This window comes from Syngnathus scovelli, chromosome 13, assembly GCF_024217435.2.
Source record: "Syngnathus scovelli strain Florida chromosome 13, RoL_Ssco_1.2, whole genome shotgun sequence".
Classification (NCBI taxonomy): Eukaryota; Metazoa; Chordata; class Actinopteri; order Syngnathiformes; family Syngnathidae; genus Syngnathus; species Syngnathus scovelli.
The window spans coordinates 1,886,140-1,913,802 of record NC_090859.1 but is presented as its reverse complement, the minus strand read 5'-3'; the positions used below and the strand labels follow the sequence as shown (position 1 = coordinate 1,913,802).

The 27,663-nt window shown below is 44.7% G+C and overlaps 1 protein-coding gene across 7 annotated transcripts in view; it reads left to right on the top strand.

Annotated features, from left to right (window-relative positions):
* The window catches only part of mapkap1 (MAPK associated protein 1), an 89,692-nt gene that overhangs the window by 36,174 nt on the left and 25,855 nt on the right, over positions 1-27,663 (top strand). For 4 of the 7 annotated variants that reach the window (XM_049738705.2, XM_049738708.2, XM_049738707.2 and 1 more), the window contains 4 exons: positions 6,419-6,505; positions 10,048-10,196; positions 11,652-11,824; positions 11,906-12,082. In XM_049738705.2, the coding sequence (XP_049594662.1) occupies positions 6,419-6,505; positions 10,048-10,196; positions 11,652-11,824; positions 11,906-12,082 (586 nt within the window). Of the gene's footprint in view, positions 1-6,418; positions 6,506-10,047; positions 10,197-11,651; positions 11,825-11,905; positions 12,083-24,094; positions 24,608-25,359; positions 26,675-27,663 lie in introns of those variants that run through there. The other 3 variants (XR_011087983.1, XM_068652811.1, XM_049738706.2) reach the window with 3 other exon arrangements.

Genomic DNA, 27,663 nt, shown 5'->3' with positions numbered 1-27,663 from the left:
ACAAAGCGTGCTGAATAAATATGAATAAATAACACAACAATAAATAAATAAATAAATAAATAAATAAATAGGAGGAGCATAAAAAAAAAGGAGCAAGTGCGCGTACAGCAGACATTCCCGAAAGTAGCGCAACAGTGCCGCACGCTACGCAGAAGGGGGTAGCGAGTTCAGGGCCCTAACAGCCTGGAGAAAGAAGCTGTTGGCGAGTCTGGTGGTGCGGGAGCGCAGGCTCCTGTACCTCTTCCCAGAGGGCAGAAGGTCAAACAAAGAGTGAGCCGGGTGACTCACATCTCTGGCCTTGCGGGCGACATGGGAGGTGTAAATGTCCTTCAGGGAGGGTAGCGAAGCACCAATAATGTAGTGTGGTGTGAATTAGCACTTCGCTGTTGGCTCGTGACCCCCCGCAGAGGCCGTCCCCAGCTGTCTTCCGTCACAGTTGGCTGACTTGTCCTCGACCCGGGTCAACAAATACCCTGACGCACGTTGATTGCCGCTTTGCTGTGGAACAAATGCAACTAGACCTTTGCTAACTTTATCTACTTGGTAATTAACACACAATAGTAATAAGTAACTTGTCCTAAACATTTCAACACACATTAAGCAAACGTGAGGTAACTGGTATGCAGTTCCTTAAACAAACATTGAGTAAATATGGGATAACTTTTATGCAACTACTTCTAACTGTATGTATCCCTTAACAAAGAAAAACAGGTCTGATAAACTACAATCTATGAACCAAACCTACATCTATATAGAAGGAATGAAGTTCCTGTGAATCAAACAAAGAACATGTCACCTATGCAAATAAGCCCTGCTCATTGTTAGTGAAGGACTCTTACGGGAACCAAAACACACAGACAACATAAGGACAGGAAGGATACAAATGGCTGACAGGGATCAAAAGACATCCCTATCACTAAAAAGGAAGAACCTAGATAAAAGGAAAAGATAAACTCGTAAAGGCGAGGCCTCCAGGTCTGGCAGGCCAAAGCTTCACTTAAAATTATTTCAACACAATCTGTAAGTTACGGACCGTATGTATCTCTATATGTCTCTAAGATACACTGACAATAAAAAACCCATTTTATTGATGATTTCTTTATTTATTTTTACATCTCTCTGATATAATGCTTTTGTTTTATTGCTATGTGTATGTTCTGTCCTTACTCCGAAGCTTCTACTTTTTCACCAGCTAGACAGCGAACGAACGATGCCCCAAATAATCAGACTTCGTTGTCTTTAATGCTGATTTATTGCGGAATGGCCTCAAACCATTGCCCTCTTAAGACTGTCGTGTTTTCAAAGATTCCAGTGAGTCCAACTGTAGTTTGATGTGACGAGAGCCACTTTATTAACCTCCAGCCTCATGCTCTGCAATCACTCCACTTCCCGTCCCCAGTCTATGACATCATCCTAAAGTGCTTAAGAGCTGTTATTAAAAAATAACACTACAAAGACCATCGTAAAACTGAAATGCAAATGAATTGAAATAGCATTAGACAATCGTTAGCTTGTAGCATGTTGGCTAACGTAACTTCAATCTGTAAATAAACTGAACATACAATCGTTTACACAAGTTCAAACAGAAAATACATTAGTTCACAAGACTTACGGACAAATCTTGTCCAAGGCAACAATGTTTGAAGAGCAACATGAGATTTGTACATCCGCGGTATAACTGATGCCGTTACCGGGTCTCATACTCTGAGTGAGCAAACACTTGTACTAGGCGTCCACAGGTGGGCACTCTAGACTAGCAAATAGAAAATGACGATATTTCAAAACAAAACATACAGAGGGCAGAACAGTACCGTATTGGCCCGAATATAAGACGACCCTCATTATAAGACGACCCCCTCTTTTTCAAGACTCAAGTTTGAAAAAAGACATTTTGAACACCAAATTAAATTTGTATACAGAAAATGATTACATCTTAAACACATGATTATAACAATATATTTGAGAGAAAAAGCACGTTATTTTGCCTCATTCAAATCATGCAAAAACTGTCCATCACATCTTAATATCTGAACATTTAAATATGTAAACTAAAGTGCAATCACATTTGTAAATGAATGGCTCCTGGTTTTTGAAATGTAAATAAACCTACTACTAACCTACTGTGATAAAACAACAAAATTGCAATAATGCATTAACCATCAAAGTGAAGTCTGACTGTAACTGCATGCAGTCTTGAAACAAATCTTAATAAGGAAAAACATTGCAATAAAATAATGCAAACTGCTACCGCTATTGTTGGGGAGCCTGAGGACTGTATAGGGCAGACATGGGGAAACTACTGCATCCGGCCCATGGGGCTGTTTCATCCGGCCCGCTAAACCTGAATAAATTTTATTATTATACATTGTTTTGGGTTATTTTCCCTTCAATGACTGCATTTCCCCAGTAGATAGAGAAACGCCCGCCCGCGTATTTACTCCCGGAAGCCGCGTCAGAAAGCACGGTGCACGCTCACAAGTGCGTGTATGTACTCAGTAGTACGAACCCGGCGCACTCCGCGCTCTATTTCTATCAGTGCCGAATTTCGAGTGCGGGCTGTGACGTCAGCATTCTCGTAATTCGCGCACTGAGTTTTCAGATACAGTTTTACGCCAAAGCCACCCACAAACCTTCCCCTGGAATCCCTCCATCAAAATGAGTGGCCCAGAGAAAAGAAAGGTGGACACTGACTGCCGAGTGTTTAAAAAAGAGTTGACAACAAAATATTTTTACGCTGAAGTCCCATCAATGCTGTTATGTCTGATATGCCAAGAAACGGTTGCAAGGAGTACAATATTAGCCGTCACTTTGCTACGAAGCATGCTAACTACGCTAGGAGTCAACACATGAACGAGCAGCTACAGTGGAGAGGTTGACAGCTAATTTGAAGACTCAGCAAAACTTTTTTCACCGACAAACTGCGGATCTAAAGCTTCGACTAATCTTAACTTTTAAAGTTTTTTAAGGCCGACTTTAAGGAAGTGTTTCCCGTTTCCTCACCTCTGTCACCAGGTGTTTGTGAGTTAAAGCTCTGCTCTGATTTTCAGTAAATCTGTCACAGTGTTGCTTTTTTGATTTCTTCCTTAGTGATTTCTATATTAGTACTTTATTTAGATGTATTCTTTCACTGATTCTTTAAGATGATGTATTTGGTCAGAATGTTGGCCGTTTGATGTGATTTCACCTCATTAGATAAACATCTTTCATAAGTGTGACCTGCAGGCGCTGAAGTGATAGAAACTGTTACCGTATTTGCCGGTGTATTGGTCGACCTTTTTCGATCCAAAATCGACCGAAAAAAATCGACCTCGACTTATACACCGAGTCATAAAATTTAACTTCGTATTCATCGCTTCAAATGTGATGGTAACGAAGGACGTTTCTCATGCATCTCATTGTGCGTTGCACTTAGAAAATTTGAACCGGGCGGCGTGCGCGAGTGCGCGGCCCGCTGGAAGTCGAATGAGGCGCCGCGATCTCCTCCGCGGTGCTTATAAACAGCCGATCCGCTCGGCGGGGGCTATTTTCGGCCACTTGGCGCGTGCGCACGGCCTCCCGGATGTGCCGGGCGGGTGCGCGAGCTCGCCGGCCGCTGGAAGTCGAATGAGACGCCGCCATCTCCTCCGCGGTGCTTATAAACAGCCGATCCGCTCGGCGGGGGCTATTTTTGGCCACTTGGCGCGTGCGCACGGCCTCCCGGATGTGCCGGGCGGGTGCGCGAGCTCGCCGGCCGCTGGAAGTCGAATGAGGCGCCGCGATCTCCTCCGCGGTGCTTATAAACAGCCGATCCGCTCGGCGGGGGCTATTTTCGGCCACTTGGCGCGTGCGCACGGCCTCCCGGATGTGCTGGGCGGGTGCGCGAGCTCGCCGGCCGCTGGAAGTCGAATGAGGCGCCGCGATCTCCTCCGCGGTGCTTATAAAGTGCCGATCCGCTCGGCTTGGAGCTATTTCCGGCTTCCCGTTGGTGCCGGGCGGCGTGCGCGAGCTCGCCGGCCGCGATCTCCTCCGCGGTGCTTATAAACAGCCGCATGCGCACGGCCTCACGGAATTTGAACACATTTCGTCAATAAATTTCGCATATTGAATTTTGAAGTTTAATATAATGCAACAATTGAGCTCGACTTATACAAAGGATATATCATAAAATCGTAAATTTCCGTCGAATTTTAGGGGGTCGACTTATACACCGAGTCGACCTGTACACCGGCAAATACGGTATTCATAATAACAGTGTCTTATGTATTTAATGAGAGTCACTGATAGTAGTTTTTTGGTGAAATAGATTTTTAATGCTGTTAATAAAATGCATGTTTTCAAAAAGCGTTTTTTGAATATCCATGCTTTACTTCTCTACTACAGGCCAAAACCATTTATGCAATGACCTTTAAATGTCGTTTATATTACTTCACACAAGCACTACATCCATCTGCTCCTGGTTCGGCCCTCCAGTCAAAATTTAGAACCCAATTCGGCCCACAAGTCAAAAGGTTTGCCCACCCCTGGTATAGGGGGTTGGCTCGGATGGTTATGCTCTTTTCGCCCCCGAGTGTCGGTCAGAACACAGGAGGGAAGACGTGGTTCAGTTTTGATTGCTTTACTGAATTATTGGCAAAAAAGTAACAGGCACTGTGGCTCATAGGGGCATACTGGCAAAAAGGTATAGGCACATGTTTGGTCGTAAGGATGTGAGAGCAGGTGTGTGTAGTGTACACGGGTGAGTCTTTGGGTGTGTGAATGTGATTCTTGCGTGTGTGATTATTGTATGAAGCGTGAGTGTGGTGTGTGTGTGTGTGTGTGTTTGTGTGTGTGTGTGTGTGTGTGTGTGAGGGGGGGTTCTGCAACAGACAAAAATGCAGCACGTAAGTCAACGCTCAACTTCTGACGTCACGCGTAACGGTTCCGCTATACTAAATAACCATAATGAAATACTCTCGGCAACACACCAAACATCGACACAACAAAATACATTTGCTGGCGACCGTTAGTTGCCGTGCCACTGCATAACGGCTACTCGTAGGATGCGAGGCAAACTTAAAGGAGCGCGCCGGAGCTGTCAATCATATGGCGCACACGACGCAAACCGTGTTCGGACAAAGGGCACAACAGTGGACAGTGGTAACAATGAAATGTATATACTCACTTTGTGTCAAAGACGCACACGATTACAGCAACATACTCAGTCGATACCAGCAACCTTTAACTTATCGCTGCGCACAAGTGCATGGGTATAATGGCTATACCCCGAATGTAAGACGACCCCCACTTTTTCAGTCTTATTTCAATGCAAAAAACATCGTCTTATATTTGGGCCAATACAGTATATCTGCAGTGATTATTAGGGCGTTATTGTTGTTTTATTTGGCCGTGGAACGAATTTATTGAATTACAGTGTATTCTTATGGGAATATTTGATCCAACATACGACTACAGTCAAACCTCGGTTATCGAACGTCCCGGTTCTCGAACAAATCCAAATTCTAACGAAACATTTTTGATTTTCTTTTTTTTTTTTTTTTTGCTTTGGTTGTCGACTAAAATTCGGAGGTCGAACCTCGTGAGATGAGCCGAAAGGACCCGAGAAAACCCGACCGCGCGGCCCGGATGCCGATTGGCTCCGTTCGTTATTGTATTTTCGTTAGTTTGAGGATTGTATTAACCCCTAATCATGCCTCCAAAGAAAGCAAGTGGAAGCATTAACGCCATCCTAAAACACAAAGACGCTCTTAAATCAATGCGACACTGCGGTTGCTGTTAAGTGCGCTTTATGGTGCGGAAAATACGGTAATTGAAATCAAACACAATTAAAATCAAAACTTATTTATAGGTGAAGTTACATTTGTACATAGGACCCCTTGTTCAAAAGGAGCGTCTGAATTCTCCCATCCATTGAATTTGTCCGTTTTTGGACAGAATCTGCTTCAATTACTTTGCATGAGGACAGAATATTCTCCCAGAGCTGCTGTTTGGATGTGAACTGCCTCCTGCCATCATTGACACTTCATTTGATGATGCTACGAATGTTCTCAATAGAGTTAAGGGGAGGATGGGGGCCACACCATGAGTTTCTCTTCTTTTATGCCCAAAGCAGTCAGAGATACAGACGTATATTTTACAATAGAGGTCAAGAAAGGCTTACTTTACATTTGTATAGCACATAGTGTTAAATCTTCACAAAATATACAGTTTATCTGTATGTTTGAAACCTGAAATATGGAGGGAAAAGTTAAAAAACTTAAAGGAGGCTAACACTTGCAAGGCGTCTTACTGTTTTAAAAAATGTTTGACTTGACTTCCTCTTTAAAGTTCATGTTTGAAGCGCAGTTCAGTTATGCTTGCATTTAGTTTCATTCATCACGCTTTTTCTTCTTTTGTCATCTTGAGTCTGACTAAAATTTCACATCTGTGCTCCTTTTTTCAGCCCAAAGACTTGAAAGACTGAGGAAGGAGCGTCAAAACCAAATCAAATGTAAAAATATTCAGTGGAAAGAAAGATCTTCTCAATCAGGTAGTGTTCCTCAATATTTTTGATAGAACCATTTAACTCTGTCACTGGTTTTGTTAATATAGTTTGAAAGTCTGTCTGATGGTGCTTTATTTAAATCAATTACTCTTAACTATTTTGTCCATTAATTATTTACAATTGAAAATAAGTGATGTTGTAAAGTACAAAATCATCTTTCTTAGTCCAAAAACAAGGAAATTTGCATAGTTTCAGCAGTGGATACAGGGAATATTTAAAAATAGCATTCAAGCGGACAACAGGATACGTACCCATTGTACATTAAACGCCTGGCAAGCCACACCCATTAAGAAAGTGGGTCTAGAGAGTACGCCATCCAATGCAGATGGGTCTTGGTTCAAACCGACCTGTCAAATCAAATGTGTTAATTTGCTGTGGCGTACCTTTCCTGTGCTTCGGCAGTGGACGCCCTTCCTCCTTCAAAATGGTGCGGCTTGCAATAATGGCCCGTCAAGAGGTTGGTCAGCTCCAGATTCAAAAGGGAAACGTCTGTTGCCATTTTCAAAGGAGACATATTTGAACACATTCATAGTATCTTTCGCCGATGTGCCAAACAATTAAGCATCAATACAAATAACAACTTCAATAATAACCTTACTTCTGGGCACCATATATTATAGTCATCTATTGCCTCCTGAATCATATTCTTTAATGGCAAAATACTAAGTGATCAAGTGGGCCATTTTTCTTGGCATAGAGCAGGGGTAGCAGTTTTGAGTGGACCCAAGTTTTTTATTAGATCTTCGACAACAGCAATGGCAATCCTAAGTGTAAAGATTGTCGTCATTTCTATAGAGCCGTTCCAGTGTGTGACGTCCACAATTAGTTTGTACAGGTTTGTGCACTCAGACGTCAAAAGTGCCATTTTTTTAAAACGTTCATCTCGTACCAAGATTGTTTATTAGAGCCCGAGCAGAGACCACTGTGAGGTCACTATTGTTTTTGTTGGAACACTACTTCTTTTGTTTGTTTTCTCCGTAAAGGACTGCCTTTTTGACACCCTAAACATGCCCGAAAACTCACTACATTTTGCAAACTTGGTGAACATTTTGACAGTTTAATGTTGTCATAAACGATGACAACAAACATGTCTTAGTTGTGCCATCTGGAGTGTAAAAATAAAACTTATACCTACAAAAAGTGAAATCTGCATCTCCATAAAGTTGGTCAGCAGCGAGAAGCATGGAGTGCTCTAAAACGTCCTGGTAGACGGCTGCATTGACCTTGAATCTCAGAAAACAAAGTGGGCCAACACCGGCAGATGACATGGCATCCCACACCATTAGTGATGGTGGAAACTTTACACTGGACTTCATGCAACGCGGATTCTGTGCTTCTCCGCTCTTCCTCCAGACTCTGAGACCTTGATTTCCAAAGGAAATGCAACATTTACTCTAATCAGAGAGCATCACTTTGGACCACTCAGCAGCAGTCCAGTCCTTTTTGTCCTTAGCCAAGGCGAGACGCTTCTTACGCTGTCTGTTGTTCAAGAGTGACTTAATACAAAGAATCTGACAGCTGAAACCCATGGCTTTCATGCGTCTCTTTGTGGTGGTTCTTGAAGCGCTGACTCCAGCTGCAGTCCACTCTTTGTGAATCTCTCCCATAATCTTAAATGCGTTTTGTTTCACAATTCTCTCCAGAGTGTGGTTAACCCTATAGTTTGTACACTTTTTTTCTACCACATCTCTTCCGTCCCTTCACCTGTCTATTAATGTGCTTGGACACAGAGCTCTGCGAACAGCTAGCCTCTTTAGCATCACCTTTTTGTGCAAGATGTCAATGGTCGTCTTTTGGACAACTGTCAAGTCAGAAGTCTTCCTCATGATTGTGTACCCTTCAGAACAAGACTGAGAGTCCATTTGAAGGCATTTTCAGGGGTTTTGAGGTAATCAACAGACGGACGTGGCACCAGGTTGCCTTCTATATTGAACCTTTTCAAAATATTCAAATTTTCTGAGATACTGAATTTGGGTTTTCATTAGCTGTCAGTTATAATAATCAAAACTAAAATGGTTAAACATTTGAAATACCTCAGTCTGTGTGCAATGCATAAATATAATGTACAAGTTTCACTTTTTGAATGCATTTACTGAATATATTCAACTTTTTGATGATATTGTAATTTACTTGCCAGCACTTGTACCTGGGCATGTGCTTAGAGACTGTGTGGACTCACAAATGTCATCACAGATATCTTCAAGATCTCTTTGAGCCAAACCATCATACTTCATTGCTTCAAAGCCACCACCATCATACTGTTACCCAAGAAATCTCCAGCAACAACTCTGAATGACTACTGGCCCATAGCTCTCACTCCCATGATGATGATGATGATGATAGAACTTTATTCATCATGAAGTGCTTTGAAAGATTGGTCAAAGCCCACATACAATCTAGCCTACCTGCTACCTTTGACCCATTGCAGTTTGCGTAACGCCCCAAGCGCCCCACGGATCATGCCATAGCAGCAAGCAGCAGCAGCGGCAGCAAACACTTCACCTCAGCCTGGCTCATCTGGAGAACGAAAACAGCTGTGTGCGGATGCTGTTCATTTACTTCAGCTTTGCCTTCAACACGGTCATTCCGCATAAGCTGGTGAACAATAGCTTTTCTCCATGGGCCATCAGACTGCTTAACTCAGTCCAGAAACCATGCATAAACACACACACACATGTACACAAATGCAACTACTCCATTCACCTTACAATTTTTTCTTCTATGCTGCTCTGCACTTTGCCACTGCATCCGCGCTGTCATTACTCGTACTGCTTGCACTCCAGTAAGGAATACCTCAACTGATCGCCCGTTTGCACCTGTGTTGTTGTACCATCCGCACTCTGGTAACAATATCTCATTGTGAATTGTTGTCCTTTTAATGATGGATACGTATTTTAAATGCTCTTTATGTCCAATAATGTTTTATGTCCTATTTATAGTTAGCTGTGTTTTATTTTACCCTCTTACTGCACATTGGAGTTTGGAGAAATGCAATTTCAGTCTTCTGTGTACTGTTGCAAAGTTTGAGTGACAAATAAGTTCACTTTGACTTTGAGTTCTTGAAGAGCATCAAGCGCTTTCAGCCGATTTTTGATTTCTTCTTTCTGCTTGCTGCTTCACAAGATCCTTCTTTGGCGCCATCACTGTTGGATTTTTGTGGCTTTAGAAGTTGGAGTTTTTCCGTACTTTTTCTTTATCTGCTATCCAATGTGCATATGAGTTAATGCAAATTTCCATACTGTCGAACAAATAAAGGTTTCCAATGTTATGACAGAAATTCAACAGGTTTCTTTCAGCATTGACATTAATTTTTTATGCTGTGCATAATAATTTGGAGTGACTTTAAAAGTATTGTTAACCTCCAGGTTATTAACAATGAAATCATTGAAGGTTAAAATGTGTTATATAAATTATATAAATTATATAAATTATTAATATTTTTTAACACCATGAACTTATTGCCATCCTTATTCATGTGCATTACCTCTTGTAATGTGTGTAATGTTTTTGTTTTATTTTCTGTTAAGTGGAGGATTTGGGGTCCTTTTTTGAAAAACGTGACATTAAGGATAGAATGCGGTCAACATGTGTGAAATCTACTCTTTCACTTCGATTGGAGCAGTGTCCCCAGCAGCTCAACAACCCATTCAATGAATATTCAAAATTTGATGGCAAGGTGGGTTCTTTAGATTTTTTTTAAAATGACAATCTGACTGTACTTAATGAAAATTTTGTACATTGTTTTGAATCAGTCGGCTCGGTGGCGCACTGGGTAGCACGTCTGCCTCACAGAAGGGTGCGGGTTCGATTCCATCTCCGGCCCTCCCTGTGTGGAGTTTGCATGTTCTCCCCGTGCCCGTGTGGGTTTTCTCCGGGCACTCCGGTTTCCTCCCACATCCCAAAAACATGCTTGGTCCAAATTGTCCCTAGGTGCGAGTGCGGATGGTTGTTTGTCTCTGTGTGCCCTGCGATTGGCTGGCAACCGGTTCAGGGTGTCCCCCGCCTACTGCCCGTTGACGGCTGGGATAGGCTCCAGCACGCTCGCGACCCCGGTGGGGACTAAGCGGTTCAGAAAATGGATGGATGGATGGATGGATGTTTTGAATCAGATTTGTGTTAACAGGATTAAAGGCAGGATAAAGTGAAGATAGTTCAGTTTTGACTAACTTGCCCAGTTTATTTCTTTTTATCAAGAAAATGCAAAGTTCATTCATTTTGGAGAAATAATGAAACAACAAATGCCTTTAAAAACGCCCACTTTTAATGAGGAATAGGGCCGCACACACTGTTGCCCATGTCTTGGTTGATGATGTCACGGAAGTAAGCGATCACAATTCCCCCATCGGAAATCATTGTACAGACACTATCGCTTAAAACGGCCAAAAACAGCTATCGATTGGCACCAAAATTTACATGGACATCTCTACTTATGACTACTTCCATACATCACAAAGATTAGCCTCTCAGTGGCTGATTTAAGAGCAAGAAATGAACAGCTTCTCTGTGCCCTGTCATATTTCCTGTCACCATTCACCAACATACGCAAACATAATGCATTCAGAAAGGCTTTATGTAAGCAGGGTTGTTCACACGTTTTATATATATATATATATAGTCAATTGAAATTGGTAAAGCTTCATGTGACTCACCTTTCCCCTGAAGTCCGCGTATGGGGTACCACCTCAGCCTCCAATCTGAAAAAGAGGTGCTTTAAACGGCCACACAGCTGAAGTCTCCTAGCCAGAAGTTCAGTGCTGCCAATCTTTCCAACAAGCCGACCTCTGGGCGTTGTGACGCAGTCCAGGGTGAGCCTCCTGGCTGAGCTTCCTTCCGTGACATAGTCAGGCTGATATGTTACATCAAGCAGACTCTGCCCAAAAAGTGGGTGTCAATAAGTGTATTGTCCTTCTGTTCCAAAATAGAAGTAAATCTCAACCACTGGTCAAGCATTTCACTCTAAAAAGAGTGGAACTACTAGTGTTCTAGTGAAGTGGCTAAAAATTAAATACAATTTATTAAACTAGAATGGTAAAGATGGTTTTCCTCAATTGTGTGCTGTGTTTTACAAGTGAATGCCAATGCTTTTTTTTTGTATTTTCTTGACTGTGTAACATCGGATATCTCATTCAAGGGCCATATTGGCACAACAGCGACAAAAAAGATAGACGTCTACCTTTCAATGCAAATGGGTCAGGAGAAGGTTCATCCCATGGCAGTCGTCACCATTGCGAATGCCCGTGTTCATGATCTTATTGGGCTAATCTGTTGGCAATACACAACTGAGGGACGAGAACCAAAACTCAAGTATGTACAAACATTTCAGTTAACAATTTAACATTCAGCAAATGTTTTTTTTTTTTTTTCTAATGTTCATTTTCTCGACAGTGAAAATGTGAATGCCTACTGCCTTCACATTGCAGAAGATGATGGTGAGGTGGACACAGACTTCCCTCCCCTGGACTCCAATGAGCCAATACACAAGTTTGGTTTCAGCACTTTGGCGTTGGTGGAGAAATACACCTCACCTGGCCTTGGTTCACGACAATCACTGTTTGTCAGAATGTAAGTGACAAATACAGTACAGTAAAACCTCTGACTTCGACCACAATTCGTTCCAGAAAACTGGTCGGACCCCGATTTGCTCCGATTACATTTTTCCCATAACAAATAATGGAATATGGATTAATCTGTTCTGACGTAGCAACAATGGACACTTTTGTGTAATAAATTGTGATTTTTGTGATGTTTAATACACTAATACACTTGTCCATCCATCCATCCATCTTCTTCCGCTTATCCGGGGTCGGGTCGCGGGGGCAGCAGCTTTAGGAGGGACTCCCAGACTTCCCTCTCCCCAGCCACTTTATCCAGCTCATCCCGGGGGATCCCAAGGCGTTCCCAGGCCAGCTGAGAGACATAGTCTCTCCAGCGCGTCCTGGGTCGTCCCCGGGGTCTCCTACCGGTGGGACATGCCCGGAACACCTCCCCAGGGAGGCGTCCAGGAGGCATCCTGATAAGATGCCCGAGCCATCTCATCTGACTCCTCTCAACGTGGAGGAGTAGCGACTCTACTCCGAGTCTCTCCCGGATGACCGAGCTCCTCACCCTATCTCTAAGGGAGAGCCCGGACATCCTGCGGAGAAAACTAATTTCGGCCGCTTGTATCCGGGATCTCGTTCTTTCGGTCACGACCCATAGCTCGTGACCATAGGTGAGGGTAGGAGCGTAAATCGACCGGTAAATTGAGAGCTTTGCCTTTTGGCTCAGCTCTCTCTTCACCACAACGGACCGGTACAGGGTCCGCATTACTGCCGACGCTGCACCGATCCGCCTGTCGATCTCGCGCTCCATCCTCCCCTCACTCGTGAACAAGACTCCAAGATACTTGAACTCCTCCACTTGGGGCAGGATCTCATCCCCGATCCGGAGAGGGCATTCCACCCTTTTCCGATCGAGGACCATGGACTCGGATTTGGAGGTGCTGACCCTCATCCCGACCGCTTCACACTCGGCTGCGAACCGTTCCAGCGAGAGCTGGAGATCACGGCCTGAAGAAGCCAACAGCACCACGTCATCTGCAAAAAGCAGAGACGCGATGCTGAGGTCCCCAAACCGGACCCCCTCAACGCCTCGGCTGCGCCTAGAAATTCTGTCCATAAAAATTATGAACAGGATCGGTGACAAAGGGCAGCCTTGGCGCAGTCCAACCCTCACTGGGAACGAATCCGACTTACTGCCGGAAATGCGGACCAGACTCTGGCATCGGTGATACAGGGACCGAACCGCCCTTATCAGTTGGCTCGGCACCCCGTACTCCCGAAGCACCCTCCACAGAACCTCCCGAGGGACACGGTCGAACGCCTTCTCCAAGTCCACAAAACACATGTGGACTGGTTGGGCGAACTCCCATGCACCCTCGAGGATCCTGCCGAGGGTGTAGAGCTGGTCCACTGTTCCACGGCCAGGACGAAAGCCACACTGTTCCTTCTGAATCCGAGGTTCGACCTCCCGACGGACCCTCCTCTCCAGCACCCCTGAATAGACCTTACCAGGGAGGCTGAGGAGTGTGATTCCCCTGTAATTGGAACACACCCTCCGGTCCCCCTTCTTAAAGAGGGGAACCACCACCCCAGTCTGCCAATTCAGAGGCACTGTCCCCGATGTCCACGCAACGTTGTAGAGGCGTGTCAGCCACGACAGCCCCACAACATCCAGAGCCTTTAAGAACTCCGGGCGGATCTCATCCAGCCCCGGGGGCCTTGCCACCGAGGAGTTTTTTTAACTACCTCAGTGACTTCGACCCCAGAGATTGGAGAATCCGCCTCAGAGTCTCCAGGCCCTGCTTCCTCAATGGAAGGCGTGTAGGTGGAATTGAGGAGGTCTTCGAAGTATTCTCCCCACCGACTCACGACGTCCCGAGTCGAGGTCAGCAGCACGCCATCCCCACTGTAAACAGTGTTGACGTTGCACTGGTTCCCCCTCCTGAGACGCCGGATGGTGGACCAGAATTTCCTCGAAGCCGTCCGAAAGTCATTCTCCATGGCCTCACCAAACTCCTCTCACGCCCGGGTTTTTGCCTCAGCAACCGCCGAAGCCGCGTTCCGCTTGGCCATCCGGTACTTGTCAGCTGCCTCCGGAGTCCCGCAGGCCAAAACAGCCCGATAGGACTCCTTCTTCAGCTTGACGGCATCCCTTACCGCCGGTGTCCACCAGCGGGTTCGGGGATTGCCGCCACGACAGGCACCAACGACCTTACGGCCACAGCTCTGGTCGGCCGCCTCAACAATGGAGGCGCGGAACATGGTCCACTCAGACTCAATGTCCCCCGCCTCACCCGGGACGTGGGAAAAGCTCTGCCGGAGGTGGGAGTTGAAACTCTTCCTGACAGGAGATTCTGCCAGACGTTCCCAGCAGACCCTCACAGAGCGTTTAGGTCTGCCAGGTCGGACCGGCATCTTCCCCCACCATCGGAGCCAACCCACCACCAGGTGGTGATCAGTTGACAGCTCTGCCCCTCTCTTCACCCGAGTGTCCAAAACATGCGGCCGCAAATCCGATGACACGACTACAAAGTCGATCATCGAACTGCGGCCTAGGGTGTCCTGGTGCCAAGTGCACACATGGACACCCTTATGCTTGAACATGGTGTTCATTATTGAAAACCCATGTCGAGCACAGAAGTCCAACAATAGAACACCGCTCGGGTTCATATCGGGGGGGCCGTTCCTCCCAATCACGCCCTTCCAGGTCTCACTGTCATTGCCCACGTGAGCATTGAAGTCACCCAGTAGAACGATGGAGTCCCCAGAAGGAGCGCTCTCCAACACTTCCTCCAGGGACCCCAAGAAGGGTGGGTACTCTGAGCTGCCGTTTGGTGCATAGACACAAACAGTCAGGACCCGTCCCCCCACCCGAAGGCGGAGGGAGGCTACCCTCTCATTCACCGGGGTGAACCCCAATGTGCAGGCGCCCAGCCGGGGGGCAATAAGTATACCCACACCTGCTCGACGCCTCTCACCGTGGGCAACTCCAGAGTGGAAGAGAGTCCAGCCCCTCTCGAGAGGGCTTGTACCGGAACCCAAACTGTGCGTGGAGGCTAGTCCGACTATATCTAGTCGGAGTTTTTCTGCCTCGCACACCAGCTCGGGCTCCTTTCCAGCCAGAGAGGTGACATTCCATGTCCCAAGAGCCAGCTTCTGCAGTCGGGGATCAGACCGCCAAGGTCCCTGTTGGGTTGACAACATTTATCTGAAATCAATCTCGGAGACGGTAGGTCCTTCTTGGCTTAGCGTTTTCTCCTGCGCAGAAGGGCGGATCCCGGACACAGCAAGTGTGGCTGAGATTCGCGCTTTGCTCTGAGTTTTGCCGACCTTTTTATTGAGAAAGAAACAATTGGGCAAGTGTACATGATCGGGTAGGTTCACAGGCAGGAAATACATTCCAAAGTTATATCTCATTACCACAGAACAAAGGGGATACTCTCGTGGACGGAGCAGTATTGGACGTCTCATGACTATTAGCTTAACAAAAACGTAGTCTTTAGTGGCCCTGGGAATACATCCCGGTGTCGTACTCATGACTTCAACTTAAATGAGACCTCTGTCTGCTTCAGCCATCCCATGACAATCTCATGATCTGAACATGTCTAGCTAACTATGGGGCTTATTGTATAGCGTGGCTAATGACTCCAGTCATTAGCCGGCCATATGCCCCCAAATCATTTTCACAAGGCTAGATGGTCACATACTGCGGAGAGTCTTGCACACAAAAGTAGATACATAGAATCCAATGATAAAAAGTATATCATTTCCAACATTCCCTCCTGTTTTTAACATTGGAATTCATGGGAAAACAAAACATCAACTAATAACTACATATGTGTATAAATGAGTATATGCTTACACAATATAGTATAGTACCATCAAAAAGCATGAAAATTTACATTCCAGAGTTTATCAGAACTACAGCCCTTCATCCGGCTTTGGCTATGTTCGTTATAATGGAATGTATTTTGTTCTGGATCGTCAAGAAAAATAGACAGGTAGGCGATTTACGCAAGGCGGTCCCACTCATCTTGTTCACACTGGGCCAACATGATATTCTGGACAGCAGATGCTGATGTCAGCCTTTTAGTCATGTGACTAATTAAAATAATGCCGCATGTGGTCATTTGATAAAGTAATGAAGGACATAATATTGACACAATATCACAGCATACTGCAAAGTTGAAATGCTCTTAGTTTTGCCCCCCTTGCATATGTATGTGTCTGTCGATGAATTGCTCTGGGATCACTGCCCAGGGCCTGCTGTCCTTCCAAGATCTTTATGTCCACTTCACCGTCCTCAGAGTCTCTTCCCAGGCCCCGGTCAGCGTTCAGGAGTTCCCTAGTAATCGACATCTCCATAACCAGTTGTCAGCAAACAATTCTTCTCCTTTGTGGTTGTTTGGGGCACGGGGATGATTGGTGGTCGTTGTTCAATAGAACCTCCAAGCGTCCCTGCATCTACTCCTACGATCCAGAGGCCCGCGTGAACCTAAAACAAACAAACAAACAAACAACAACACTCCCCCCAGGAGTTATGAATTATCTTCCTTATTTCTCATCGTGCTGTCAGTCTCGCACGATTTCTCCTGTGACTGCTGCCTGTTGAATTCTGGCACGTCCTGTTAAAGCCTCCAAAACAAGTGAATCCAAAAAGCATTGAATGTCACAATTAAATTTTATATGTATCTACTTACGCACTCAAACGTAACTCCACCCCCCTTTGACACATTCGGCCAATGTGTCATTAGGTATTTAAAAAGGAACCGGCAAACGTCCTACCACATCATCACGTCTTGCAGCCAGTCCTGTCGAATCTTGCAGTCATCCAGGATCGTCATCCCCAAGTTCCTGAAAATTGACTGTGCACCTCACACTCGGCAATACCAACAACGGACACTTGTGCTCACAAAACTACACAGGCATCGAGTATCTACTGAATAAAAATAGACACACCATGAATCATGGCGCACGGGGATTCCGTCCTGAAAATCATCAATCATCATAAAAATCAAAAGGGTTAGGGTTAACATTTTCACGTGAATTCAACATAAACTTTCCAAGGCTGCAATCGACAACCTGCAAAAGTAATACAAGTTATAAAACAACCAGCAATCTGCTCCTTGGCTGTCGGTTGACGCTGCAATAAGTCAAGTGACACACAGAAACAAAGCCAAGCTCGCACTTGCCACAAGCAAGCTTAAGTTCCATATGTATGGTTGTCATCTACATAGTCTGTCACCTTGTCGGGTGAGTTCAGGTTCGTCATGTCATATGTCCATCGTCCTAGTGTTCGATATCAGTCCTGTCTTGTCCATCCGTGTTGCTGAATTCGGCCTTCTCCATGAACTATTTTTGTTGTTCATGGTGCCTTTGATTAACCATCGGCTGTTAGTCATCACGCTTGGGTGTTCCCGTCTCAGGTGAGAGGAATCTCACCCTCAACTGTGACCCTTTCATACCAACTACAAAATACTTTGGCCTTTCATACTGCCCTCAACACACACACACACATATTCGTAACCACACAAGCGCCAATCCATTTGCATCTATCACTCATACAACAGCAAACAAATTTAGTATGTGTAAGTGAACAGGCAATCAGCGAATATTAACGGTAAACCCTTCATTTCTGGATGTTCTTCCCAAGTGAATATTTCGTACATTCGTACCGGACCTTTATTGTAAAATTGCCAATTAAATGCCTAAAAATTCAGTCATTTGTACTGCTGAGCATGTTCATGGGTGAGCATGGGGAAAGAAGCAGCCTCAGTAGGTCCTTAAATAATCTTGTCCTAATCCATCGTTCTGATCGAGCACCTGGGTAAAGATACTCAAAAGTCTTCCTCCAACAGTCCACTCCACTACATTATTTTCACTTTGCCATGTTAAGGCATTTGTTTTCCGAGTCCTATCACATTTGTCATCGCGTTCACTGTCACTTGGTGTGAGTCTCATGCAGTGTTATTCTTAACTGTCAAAAGTTTTCATGGCTGTTATTCCTTGATCTTATCAAACTTTTTGTTTTGACACCAGAATTTCCCTATGAGGTGTGATTAACTTCTACTTTATTAATTACCTCCATTGAATAATCTAATCACCTTTTGACTGCATCCTAGTAGATCCTAATGCCCTATTTTTCCTTCTCCGAACTGTTAATGACTAAATGTCTAATTGTTAAGCTGGATGGGCTAAATGTGATTCTACTCTTATTTCTTACAATTTTAGCCTATCTGTTTCATCCAAATTTATCCTCTGACTATGATACTTCTTCTTTCTTCGTAACACTACACAATTTGTTCCTTATTTGTTTATCTTTTAGCAAGACTCCTCAGTTGTGTCAAACTCAGTGCCCAAGCAAGCTTCCATCCACTCTGACCCAAGCTCCACCAAGTTTGATAACGTCTTGATGCATCTTTCAGGTCTTGTGTGTCTTTCGCCGCACCTCATTGTCAGGTTGTTATCTTTGGTTGTAGTCTCAGAGTCAACTCATCCCTCACTCTTGGATGAGTCCATTTTCAACTGAGTCCATTCTCATCTTGTGAGTCCATTCACTCTTTGTACTCCGCCTCCGAGGATGTCGTTCTCCTCCAGGGCGTTGTGCTCCCCCCAAGCACAAATATAGTCCTTCTTTGCTCTTGCAAAGGTCAAAGGTGCCTTAGAGCCATGCACCATTTTTTCTTGATGTTCTCAGCTGTCGGTGGAGTCTCGGGATCGAGTTTCAGAGTCACTGATGGATACTGAAAAAACAGACTGGGGTACCAAACTTAATTATCATCTTCCAATTTGACATAAATTCCATAGTGCCTTCTGTTAATCAAACTTCAAATTCTACTATTATCAATAATCTAATCTACCTGAGAAGGACAGCGCCTTTCCTTCATGAGCGCTCGGATGTATTGTGATGGACCTCATTTGAACCATTTTAAATTGACAGATTACCCTAAACTTAAATTGCAAGTCTTAACTGTGATTTCTCTCAATTATACTGTAATTTCCAGAAACTCCTCCTATTTCCAGGCTACTATCTATCTTTTGTTTTCCTAACTTTGATTTTATGCCATTCTCTCTATTACCTTTCCACCTTTCCTGATTTGAGCCTTCAATTTCTGATCTAGTTTCCAAATTTTGCCTAGTATCATCTCTATTTTGACCTCAGTATAAATGGTGTTATGCTCACTTTACAGATATTACTGAACTGTCCTGAATTTATAATTCACTGCCAGTACATCGAAGGCCATTTCTCAGCTGTTCACTTTTTCCATGTTCCTGTTAGGCTCCACTATTCGAATCTTCGAATTTTCATATAGAGTTTCTTTTAGGTTCCTGTGTGGATCATGTTTCACACAAACAGGACATGCTTAAAAATTGTTTTTTGTTTTTTTTTTTTTCAAGAATCTAAACCAAAGGTAACTAATAGGTAACTAATAACTCATCTCCCCCCTGTTGTCACATAAGTGACACAACAGGCGTTGCCTTAAAAGTCATTTTGGCAAAACAGTTTTGTTATTGACATCGTCAATAGCACCTTATCCATTATCACACCCTTTGTTGTTTGAACTAATATCATTTTCAATCTTGTCAATCCTTCTTCTACTTTTGGTGTCCACGCGAATGTATCTTTGACTGCTAACGGCTCTCCATGTGCCACTCCTGTTAGTGGGTTAGCAATTTCAGCATAGCATGGAGCCCAAGCTCTGCAGTAATGACAAAAAAAACATCAGTTGTTCTTCGTGACAGGTCGTGGTGTGTCTAATATAACCTGTTCCCTGCTCTCCCTTTCGCTGAGAGTAAACCAAGACAGTTTACTTCTGGTTTTTACCCATCCTAACTTCTGTTACTTGACTTCACTTCCTCTCTGGCCTAAATGCTGCATGAGGAGAAAGGAATCTCATCCTTACACTTCCTTTGTTTCAAAAGCAATTATCATCATTGTAGACGAAAACTTGAATTTTTCTCTATATGGAGCCCTTTGAGACTGTTTGTGATTTAGGGCTATACAAATAAACTTGACTTGACTTTTAGATGAAAGCCTAAAACGAGCCATTCAATTCATGATAATCAGTCAACCACTGTGAAATAAGCCCTATTTTCTTTTCTTAGCATTAAATATGCTCAAAATCATTCTTTCTTCAAAGTTGTTCTACTACTTTTCACATAGTAGTCTCCAACAACGTCAACCAGTCAAGCTGTATCTTTTTTTTCTTTTTAAGTCAAATCTTGTCATTCATTCCTGCTCATTTGCATCTCACACACGCGCACACACACACACACAGGCACGCACGCATGCACTGTTCTCACTCTCCTCAAGCTCTCTTCAAGCTGTCCACACAGTCATACTACATCATTTTTAATTCACAGTCCTCATTTGAATCTGTCCTTTCTCAAGGTTCTTGGTAAAACAACCCACTCATTCCGATTTTGACATATTCCAAAAATTCACTCAAGAGATGCTTGCATTGAATTAATTCCATAAGCTTTTCATTTCCAAAAAATTTGCAGATTTAGGGCAATTTTCCTTCCACTCATTCTTAAAGGCAAATTCTACATTTCACCTTTACATTGTCCCAGTTTGAAATTCACATCATTCAGCCCATTTAAATCACACTGGGAAAGTTTTTAAACATTCCCGAAATTGCAAAATTAAAAAATTCATATTTTCACGTTAAATTATTACTTCTTTGTATGGCATGCTCAAACTTGGCCAATAAAAGATTGATTAAAATTTCTGCAAAATTTTACAAAATTCACATTTCACCTCTAAGTTCTACATGTTTCAACTGATTCAATTCTGCTCGAACATCATTCTGTTGCATCTCCTAAATATTTATTCATCTTTTTCGCCTGTCTTTACACCAATTTCTCCAAAAAATGCATTTTCCAGTTTCAATGTCTCCTTTTTTATTTTATTTTTTCTTGCAGTGCAAATCGAATAGACCCCAGTCTAGTAACTTTCCTTGCACACTATTTTAGCCAATTTCAAAATTTTAACACATAGACACACATAAACACACAGAGAACACAAGGACAACACAAAGGCCCACAACAAAACACAGTGCACAAACAACATCAACAAACAATGCTGCGCAAACGTCTTCCTCTATTTGATGTTTTGGTTTTACTATTTTTATTTATTTTTTCTCACATTACTGGCCTTTCAATAAGGTTTGACAACTGTATCATTCGCATACATCAGCGTCATTTATACTTTGGGGAAATTTAACAGCCTTGGTCATGCTTCTTGTTTGTACAGGAGTTCTTATTGACTGACCATAATATATTTTGCTATCATATGGGGGGGGGTTCAGGTCTTTTAAATTAGATGCATGTTTTGCATAGGAGCAGAAGGAGCTTCTGCCTCAGGCTCCTCTTCTTGAGCCACGCCTAACAGTGCGCCTACGCACTATAGCTTCATTGTCTGACAATCATACTTGCAGCCTCAAGTTTGGTAACTTATTTAACGTATACTTCTCATCCCCTGATACATTGTCAGTAACACTTTGACGGCCCCCCCATTGTAATCAATTTAGTTCAACATTTAAATCATAGGGATTTCTAAAGATGGAATGTTTCTTTAGTGCAATAACAACTTTCTGTGGTAATTCCTGCTTTGACCAGTTTTCTGGTGAGGAATTCCACAGAAATTTGCCATTTCTCCCCACCATGTTACATGCAGCACAATAGCGAGTGATACGTGCTACCATTCACACACATTCACACCGCGGAATTTTCTTAACACAACGAGGTGTATTTCCGTCTACAAGTTCCATCTGTAGACCGAATTCCTATCACTTGGAATTACCCAGGTACCCTTTTTCTGGGGACTAAAATACCCCAACCACGCAGCCAACAAAAAGGTCTCACCGAGTCTCCGAGAGATTTCTTTTGAAGTTTCCGTCAATCCTCGCTGCCGAGAGGTGCTGAACCGGACGCCGGCCTGGTGGATGAACATTGTTCCCCAGGGCTTTCCTTCAGGCGTCCTGTGACCTCTGCCGTACACGGATTCGGCGTCTTCAACACTCTTCGGATCAGCGAGCAGATTTTCAGGAAATCCCGGACGAGCCCCCAAAAATGTTGGGTTGACAACATTTATCTGAAATCAATCTCGGAGACGGTAGGTCCTTCTTGGCTTAGCGTTTTCTCCTGCGCAGAAGGGCGGATCCCGGACACAGCAAGTGTGGCTGAGATTCGCGCTTTGCTCTGAGTTTTGCCGACCTTTTTATTGAGAAAGAAACAATTGGGCAAGTGTACATGATCGGGTAGGTTCACAGGCAGGAAATACATTCCAAAGTTATATCTCATTACCACAGAACAAAGGGGATACTCTCGTGGACGGAGCAGTATTGGACGTCTCATGACTATTAGCTTAACAAAAACGTAGTCTTTAGTGGCCCTGGGAATACATCCCGGTGTCGTACTCATGACTTCAACTTAAATGAGACCTCTGTCTGCTTCAGCCATCCCATGACAATCTCATGATCTGAACATGTCTAGCTAACTATGGGGCTTATTGTATAGCGTGGCTAATGACTCCAGTCATTAGCCGGCCATATGCCCCCAAATCATTTTCACAAGGCTAGATGGTCACATCCTGCGGAGAGTCTTGCACACAAAAGTAGATACATAGAATCCAATGATAAAAAGTATATCATTTCCAACAGTCCCTGCCTTTGGCTGCCGCCCAGCACACATTGCACCCGACCCCTTCGGCCCCTCCCACAGGTGGTGAGCCCATGGGAAGGGTAATACACTTGTATATTCGTTAATAAAAAGGTTGTGGACCACTGTTGTGCAGCACCGTTTTCCTGGATATGTGGCCAGACACAAGGTCACTCGGGAGAGAGGTGTGTTGATCGCATGTCCGTCTGCCAAGCAAATAGTGGCTCACAATTGACACAAACGAGCCAGAACTAGATCAAGACGGCCATTACTGGAGACAGAAAGCTTTTATACGCAACCCCTCATTATGGGGGACAAAAGAAACGCATATGATGCCCTTTTTAAGTTAAAGACTGTTGATTTGGCTCTTAATGAAGGAAATGGAGCTCCCTCTTCCAGCCACTAGAGGGCACTGGGCTATTGTTGATGACATCTTGTTGCATCACCCTTTTTAGTAATTTTGTTCCGGGTCATGTCTAGTTTACGCTCTCGAGACGTGCTTTAGCTTGTCAAGCCGAACCTAACGTTGCTTCTGGGACGCGTGTGCGTGCGTCTGACAGAATTGCCAATAGGGTGCCAGTTGTATTCAAGATTCAAGACGTTTATTGGCCATGTTAGGGCATGCCAAATGATGATGATGGTGATAGAACTTTATTTATCCCACAGCCCGGAAATTTACTTGTCACAGCAGCGTACAAGAGTGCAAGAATACAAGAGACAAGATTCAAATGTAAAAATGGATAAATAACAGACAAGGACAAAGACAAGTGCCACTAGTAGCCGTAGAGACGAAACACATGATCAGGTGCCATGCATGTTGTAGTCTGACAGCAGTGGGAATGAAGGACCTGCGGAATTTCTCCTTCCCACATGGAGGGTGTGAGAGGTGTTGTCTATGATGGATTTCAGCTTAATTAAAGTCCTCCTCTCACCCACAACCTTTATGGAGTCCAGGGGACAGCCCAGGACAGAGCTCGCTCTCCTGACCATCTTATTTAGTCTCCCCCTGCCCCAGTCCGTACTGCCCCCACCCCAGCAGACCACAGCGTAGAGGATGGCTGAGGCCACCACAGAGTCATAGAAGGTCCTGAGGAGAGCCCTGCACACACCGAAGGACCTCAGTCTCCTCAGCAGGTGGAGGCGACTCTGGCCCTTCTTGTACAGGGCGTGGGTGTGATCAGTCCAGTCCAGTTTGTTGTTAAGGCGAACACCCAGGAATTTGTAGTTCTCCACTACCTTAATGTCCGATCCCTGGATGTTCACCGGAGTGAAGTGGGGTGCTGTCCTCCCGAAGCTCACAATCATCTCCTTTGTCTTGCTGGTTGAGCTCACACCAGCTGACAAAGTCTTTGATGACCGTCCTGTATTCCAGATCGTTCTCCTCCGTAACATATCCAACAATGACCGTGTCGTCCGAGAACTTCTGGATGTGGCAGTGTGCGGTGTCGTGGGTAAAGTCCGAAGTGTACAGGGTGACAAGAAAAGGAGAGAGCACCGTACCCTGGGGGACACCTGTGCTGCAGCGCACCACGTCAGACTCACAGCGATGTAACCTCATATACTGCGGCCTGTTGGTGAGGAAGTCTGTAGTCCATGCAGCCAGGCGTAGGTCCACTCCCGCCTTCTCCATCTTTACCCTGAGCAGTGATGGCTGGATTGTGTTAAAAGCGCTGGAGAAATCGAATAACACGATCCTCCTAGTGCTCCCGATGTCCTCCAGGTGAAGCAGTGTTCTGTGCAGTAAATAAATCACTGCATCGTCCACCCCAACACCAGGCCGGTAAGCAAACTGCAGGGGGTCCAGCTGCGCTCCCACCAGTGAACGCAGGTGACCCAAGATGATCCTCTCCAAAGTCTTCATCAGGTGGGAATTCAAGGCAATAGGCCTGAAGTGGTTAGGCTCCTTGGGGCGCGGCACCTTCGGTACGGGGACCAGCAGGTCTTCCACAGGGCTGGAACTTTGGTCAGGCTCAGGCTCAGGTTGAACGTACATGACCATGCCACTCAGCTGGTCCGCACAGTCCCTGAGCAGTCTCTGCTGAAGTCCACTATCATCTCCACAGTCTTGAGCGGGTTAAACTCCAGGTGGTTTTGGCAGTACCTGTGGACAAGCCGCTCCACCTCCTGTCTGTACGCAGTCTCGTCACCATCCCGGATCAGTCCGATAAGAGTGGTGTCGTCCGCATACTTCAGGAGCTTCACAGAAGAGTCGCCTCAGGAGCAATCATTGGTGTAGAGAGAGAAGAGCAGTGGGGAGAGGACGCACCCCTGGGGGGGCGCCAGTGTTGGTGGTCCGGGTGTCTGATGTGATGGTCCCCAGACTCACATGCTGTCTCCTGTTGGTCAGGAAGCTGGTGATCCACTTACAGGTGGAGGCAGGCACCGCGAGCTGGATGAGCCTCTGGTGGAGGATGTCAGGAGCGATGATGTTGAACGCCGAGTTGAAGTCCACAAACAGGATCCTGGCATACGTCCCTGGGGTATCTAGGTGTTGCAGGATGTAGTGCAGTCCCATGTTGACCGCATCATCCACCGACCTGTCTGCCCGGTAGGCAAACTGTAGGGGGTCGAGCAGGGGGCCCGTAATGTCCTTCAGGTGGTTCGACACCAACCTCTCAAAGGATTTCATGACCACAGATGTCAGGGCGACAGGTCTGTAATCATTCAAACCTATGATGGCGGGCTTCTTGGCCACCGTGGTGGAGCTCTTGAAGCACGAGGGAACCTCACACGGCTCCAGGGAAAGGTTGAAGATCCGTGCAAAGGTGGGTGCCAGTTGTTCAGCACAGACTTTGAGGCAGGAGGGTGACACGCCATCTGGGCCTGGTACCTTCCTGACCTTTTGTCTCCGTAACATTTGACACCTCCTCCTCGCAGATCTGGAGTGCAGGCGCGGCTTCTGAAAGATAGAGAGTAGGTGATAACGACGATGGAGGTGTAGACAGAGGGGTTATCATCTACTCTTGATATGACTTTTTGACATTCGTAACAATATATATCAGTGAATGCACCACTCTAACCAGCTCAACACAACACAACACGGCGCGTTCTGGCGAGTCCCCAATTTCATGTTGACTTGAACTCAAGATGATGTTGACCGCCAGAATGCGGTTTTTATTATAAGATAAAATTCTGAACATTACAAGCTTGAAATTACAAACCTGAGTTTTTGCTTTTGTAGTCTAATGCTGTCTATGTAGTGACTACATAGACTTCGGACTGCCGCCCCCCTACCGCCCCCTTCGTCCTCACCGCCCCCACAGATCTTTCCACCGCCCCCAGGGGGGCAGTACGGCCCACTTTGGGAACCACTGATTTATGTTATGGTTATTTGATGTATTTATTTCGTGTAGCAACATGTATATGTTTTTATTGTTACAATGAAGTAGTTGTTGGCTCGTTGAACTCGTTTTGTTAAATAGCCATTTACCAAACCCACGTCTTTTCTTGTACTTTGTTAATGTTACAATATAGTTATATACTAGATCTGTGAAATAACGACGAGGCTCATGTCAGGGCGCACGCGCGGCGTTGTTGACAAAGGACGAGGAATTTGATCGATGTATTTAATGATTCGGAGTGACACAGATGGTTTGATAATATTATTGCTTCTATAATAGTTGTTTGATATATAATTTATATATCGTTATATGGGCCTGTGGAATATTTTGAAGTGCAAGCGCTGTCAGCAGCGCGCACCCGGCCGGCATTGTTGACATAAAGGACGATCGATGGATTTAATGAATTGGAGTGACACAGATGGTTTTATAAACGTGTTATTTATGTAATAGTTATTTGAATAACTCTGAATGTTACACCAGGCCCGTTCTCAGCCCTTCGTTTGTGTTTATGTCACGTTAACATACCCATCGTTTAGCCTGTTGTTGCTCGTTCATGTCTGTTCTTGGTGTTGGATTTTGTCAAATAAATTTCCCCCAAAATGCGACTTATACTCCGGAACGACTTATATGTGTTTTTTTCACGTTATTGTGCATTTTATGGCTAATGTGACCTATATTCCGGAGTGACTTTTAGTCTGGAAAAATACGGTATATATGTGTGTGTGTGTGTGTGTGTGTGTGTGTGTGTGTGTGTGTGTGTGTGTGTGTGTGTGTGTGTGTGTAGCTGGATGGATGGATGGATGGATGGATGGATGGATGGATGGATGGATGGATGTGTATATATATATATAGTATAAATATATATACACACACACACACACACACACACACAGAGAAGCCTTGGTTTTCGAACATCCCGGTTCTCGAACAAATCGGTATTCGAACAAAAAATTCGAGATTTTTTTGCTTCGGATGTCGGTCGAAATTCGGCTGTCAAACCTCGCGAGATGAGCCGAGAAGACCCGCATGCCAACTGACTCCATTTGTTCGTTATTACGTTCTCGTTACTCTGAGGATTGCATCAACTCTAATCATGCCTCCAAAGGAAGCAAGTGGGAGCAGTAAAGCCATCCTAAAACACAAAGACGCTCCTAAGGCAATGCGACAGTGAGCGCCCGGTGCGTTGCGGTTGCGCGATCCGACCTAATTAAGCTCCCTGCGCACTGAGGTCCACTTAAATTTTGGAAAGTCCATTAGGATTTTAAAAATATTTCCTAAATTTTAGTGACCGCTCTGTCACAATAATGCGATGCAGTTGCACGGTGCACGTTCGGCGGTGCGCTGCAATTGCGCGATCAGACAAAATTAAGCTCCCTGTGCACTGATGTCCACTTAAATTTTGGAAAGTACATCAGGACTTTAAAAATACTTTCTAAATTTCAGTGACGGCTCTGTCACAATTATGCGACCAGTGCGGTGCAGTTGTGCAGTCGGCGACGCGCTACAGTTGGGCGTTCGGCAATGCGCTGCAGTTGCGCGATTGGACAAAAATGCGCAAATGAAAAAATGCTTAAAAAAGGCATATTTTTGTTTGTTTGGA